Source organism: Miscanthus floridulus, chromosome 7 (assembly GCF_019320115.1).
Source record: "Miscanthus floridulus cultivar M001 chromosome 7, ASM1932011v1, whole genome shotgun sequence".
Lineage (NCBI taxonomy): Eukaryota > Viridiplantae > Streptophyta > Magnoliopsida > Poales > Poaceae > Miscanthus > Miscanthus floridulus.
The window spans coordinates 46,760,851-46,765,578 of record NC_089586.1 but is presented as its reverse complement, the minus strand read 5'-3'; the positions used below and the strand labels follow the sequence as shown (position 1 = coordinate 46,765,578).

Below are 4,728 nucleotides of genomic sequence, written 5' to 3'. Positions count from 1 at the left end.
CTCGCTTGGAGAAGACCGAACCACTCGACCACGAAGAAACACTGTACTGGAGTGGTCGGACGATGACGAAGACCAGGCAGCGCATCCACTGAGCACGAAAGCATCATCGACTAATGCTAAAACTCCTGAGCAGCAAGCGAGGAGAAGCTATGTGCGGGCAACAATGGAAGTTCCAGCGGCACAGACGACCAAAGTCCCTGAGCAGCAAGAGGGGATAACCGCAGAGCAGCACCCAGAGGCGGCCTCAGGGCACCAAGCAGAGCGACACTCTATTGTAGAGGAGCAGGAGTCCTCCCATCAGGCTGACCAAGCAGCAGCGCCTAGGGGATCAGGCAGGCCTCGCTGTTTCAAGAAATTTAATCGGAAGACCAAACTATAAGTATATTTGCCTTGGAGTAATAATATTGTTCTTTGCATTTTATTGATTACTGAAAAACCGGTATTACGTAGGGCGACACCGAGGCCCATACCCTCAATAGAAAAAATGCCAACTGCCCCGACCCGGGAGTCCTCGAGTGCTCGGCCAACAGAGGATGGGCCAGCTGCCGCTGCCAGTGGTCCTGGCGACAGTGAATCATTGGCGCACACGATAGGCGCATCGGCGACCACGACTGAGGCTACGACTGAAAAGGTCGGTACTTTGGAAGCGGAAACTGTAGCTGTTGTTGATGCACCGGAGGCTGAGGATGCAACTCCGTCGATGGCCGAGGAGCGACTTTTCACCACCCGCAGTGATGCCAGGAGTGGTCGGAGCAACTGTCCGACCACGGAGTCCCCCAGTGGTGCCTCAATCGACGGCGGAGGAGGACGAGGTTGTGGAGATCAAGCGTGCCGCGCCCAAGCCCCAGTCCATCCGGATTCTCCAAAAACGCAGGGAAGAGGTGGTAGTTGTCGAGGAAGAAGACACCACCAAGGAAATAAAGAGCTTAAAATCCGCCGTTGCTGGTGTTATGACTCAGATCGAGGTGAGTACCGCACCTGAAACACTGATATATGTTGTTGGAAACCATGGCTTATCTCTCGCATTGTTCATCCATAGGGGATAGCTCGAACAGCCGAGCAGCGGCATCAACTGATGAAGAGGATGGAGCCCCTCACCAAGGAAAACAAGAAACTCCGGGAGGCGTTAAATCTTTCGAAGAAGAATATTAAGAGGGCCCAGCGTGAGCGGGACCTTGCAGAGTCTAACTCACTAGACCTTGAACATCAGAAGGGGGTTCTCTCCGAACAATTAACATCTACGTCCGAGCAGCTGCAGAAGAAGTCCGAGCGACTGGCGATTGTATCTGAGGAGCTAAAAAATATGTCCGAGCAATTGGGCAAGAAAACCGAAGAACTCAAAAATAAATCCGAGCAACTCGATCGGAAGTGCCAGCAGTTCAAGGATGTATCCAAGCAGAAATCCGGTATGCCTTACTACATAATGTACTTTGCAGTAATTTGCTAATCCACTGTTATGATAACTGTTGTGCTTGTAGAGCAAGACATAGAACTCAGCCAGCTTCGCCAGACCGTCGAGCAAATTCGACAAGAGAAAGCTAAAGAGTCAGAGCGAGCAGCCAAACTGGCCGAAGAACTGAAAGGTAGATACCCCCTGATCAGAAGTAATGTTGTAGTACTTTTCTGGTCTGACGAACCATTCTAATTATTGTAGATTACCGCCATAAAACCAAGGCACAGTTCGATGTGCTGGTACAGGAAGCCAAAGTCTAGAAAGACAACTTCAACACTATATCTGCCGCAATAGCACTAGTACTCGACTGCGTCGACATTGAACCGGCACCCCATCCTGACAGCAAGCAGCAAGGGCCTGACACCATCATTCAGAGATGCAAGGCAGCGTGGGAGAATTTCAAAAATTTCAACCGTGACGCCGTTTTGACCGCCGCTACTCATGCCCTTGCAGTGGTTCGGTCCCACTATCCGTCTATCGACATCCAGTCGATAGGTAGTGGGTTCGCAGATGGGCTGAGCAACGCGTAAACCCAGCAACTGGAGGATGATGTTGAAGATGCAACCAAAATGCTTATCGGCGATATAGACCTGTTTGGCGAAACAGAAGCTGGTGGCGAATCTTAATGAACTGCTCGGATACTGTCGCCTATACTAGTTACTTTATTCAGCGATGAAGAGTCATTTGTATTAATAACCCGATGCCGTTATGCATAATATAAGTAGTGTTCGATCAATTAGTTTTTACTAAACCTGATGCTTTAGCTAGCCCATAATTCGCAGAGCACATAGCCCGTGTGCATGTTGGGAAAACAAGCGTTACCATAGGACCGTAGCCTACTGCCCGATACGTAGAGCATGGAGCCCATAGCATGTGTGGTGGGATGGTAGATCCTTGGTTTCCTCCATAATTGTCAAAGCAAAACTCATGCCGCCTAGCGGCCGATTTGAGTAACTTGCCAAGAAAAATAGTTTAAGTGGCGTCCAAGCAGTTAGTCTATGCCTGAAATCTAGGCCTTGATTAGCCCATAGTCCATAACGTCGAGCGCAGAGACCCTGACACGTGTAGGATTAACAAGCATGACCAAGGAACCGCAACCGACCAACCGAAACACAGAGCGCGGAGCCCCTTAGCGCGTGTAGGAAGTAATTGGAGGCTGGGTCTTCCCCATAGAAAACAAAAAAGAAAAAATGTGTGTTGCTCAGCGAGCTATGTTACGAAATTTGGAGTGCAAAAATCGTCGTCGTTTTTAGGAGGAAAAACTTATGTGATTCGGAGAAAACATAATAGGCGATTTTTGGAGAAATCGTGTTCGTCGATTTTTGGAGTTATCGTATTCGGCGATTTGGAGTTAACGTGTTCGGCAATTTGGAGAAATCGTGTTTGGCGTTTTGGAGTTAACGTGTTCGGCGATTTGGAGAAATTGTGCTCGGCATTTTGGAGTTAACGTGTTCGGCGATTTGGAGAAATCGTGCTCGGCGATTTGGAGTTAACGTGTTCGGCGATTTGGAGAAATCATGCTCGGTGTTTTGGAGTTAACGTGTTCGGTGATTTGGAGAAATCGTGCTTGGCGATTTGGAGTTAACGTGTTTGGCGATTTGGAGAAATCGTGCTCGGTGTTTTGGAGTTAACGTGTTCGGCGATTTGGAGAAATCGTGCTCGGCGTTTTGGAGTTAACGTGTTCGGCGATTTGGAGAAATCGTGCTCGGCGTTTTGGAGTTAACGTGTTTGGCGATTTGGAGAAATCGTGCTCGGCGATTTGGAGAAATCGTGCTCGGCGATTTGGAGAAATTGTGCTCGGTGATTTGGGCGTACTTGGCAAGCGTATTTGAGGTCGTCACAGAGTGGCGTATAGCCCGATAACGGTAAGTGAAGCTTATGATTGAGGAAAAAATGGAGGAAAATTATGGAGACCAGAACTTTATTAATATTAAAGTAAAGAATACATATCTGTGTTATTTCAGGGGTAGAAACGTATAAGGTGCTCTATGTACCAGGAGTTGGGAACATCGAGTCCATCTAAGTCGCATAAGCGATAAGACCCTGGTCGAGTAACACCTTTTACAACATAAGGGCCCTCCTAGGGTGAAGACAGCTTGTGAAGCCCTTCAGTTTTTTGTTTCCGACGTAAGACGAGGTCGCCGATCGTGAACGAACAACCTTTGACGTTACGATTGTAATACCTCCGCAGACCTTCGAGGTACTTGGCTGTGCGAACGCAAGTAATCAGACATTCTTCTCAGCTCGATCAATGTCTTCTGTCCGAACAGCTGCGGCTTGCTCTTCATCATAATTTTCTACTCTAGGTGCTCGGAATGCAATATCCGCTAGGAGTATGGCCTCTGAGCCATAGACCATAAAATATGGAGATACGCCGGTACTACGACTAGCTTGAGTGCGCAGTCCCCAGACCACAGCTGGTAGTTCTTTGAGCCATCTGCCTGGATGCTTTTCTTCTTTCTGATAGAGCCTTTTTTGAGGGCGTTGAGGATCATACCATTAGCCCGTTCGACCTGGCCGTTAGCTCTAGGATGAGCAACGGAAACGTATTTAACAGAGATGCACCGGTCTTTGCAGAAGTCCCAAAAATGATGGCCAGTAAAAGTTGTCCCGAGGTCGGTGATGATGCTGTTCGGGAGACCGAATCTGTGTACGATGTCTTCAAAGAGCTCGACTGCTTTCTTAGCAGTAGCTGCGACGAGTGGTTTGTACTCAATCCACTTGGAGAACTTATCAATGGCGACGTACACATACCGGAAACCTCCTGGCGCTGGTTTGAAAGGCCCGATCATATCCAGTCCACAGCATGAGAATGGCCAGGAAGCTGGAATGGTCTGTAGTTCCTGTGCCAGTACATGTATTTGCTTGGCAAAAAACTGACAACCCTCACATCACCGAACAAGATCTTCCACATCGGAGATGGCCGTGGGCCAGTAAAAACCTGCTCGAAAAGCTTTGCCGACCAGTGTTCTCGAAGTCGCATGATTGCCACAGGAACCAGAGTGAATTTCAGAAAGTAGCTTCACGCCGTCGTCTTGGATGATGCACTTTTGCAGTATCCCTTCCTTGGCGCTTTTCCTCATCAGGCTACCGTCTACCAACACGTAATGCTTACTTCGGCGAATTAGTCGTTTGGTTTCGATTTTGTCAGTGGGTACTTCGTCGTTGGAGAGGTATTTGATGAACTGTTCCCTCCAATCGGCGACCGGCGAAGGTACCGCGAGTACCAGCTGCTCGGCAGGGGGTACTTCTACAACTTCCTTATCTTCTTTGAT

At 48.6% G+C, this 4,728-nt stretch overlaps 1 protein-coding gene across 1 annotated transcript; it reads left to right on the top strand.

Moving 5' to 3' along the window:
- The first annotated feature begins 734 nt into the window (after positions 1–734).
- LOC136465456 (uncharacterized) lies at positions 735–1,713 on the top strand. The gene is made up of 4 exons (XM_066464179.1): positions 735–965; positions 1,040–1,406; positions 1,479–1,583; positions 1,655–1,713. The coding sequence occupies exons 1-4, from the start codon at positions 735–737 to the stop codon at positions 1,711–1,713; spliced, it is 762 nt and encodes a 253-aa protein (XP_066320276.1).
- The last annotated feature ends 3,015 nt before the right edge of the window (positions 1,714–4,728 follow it).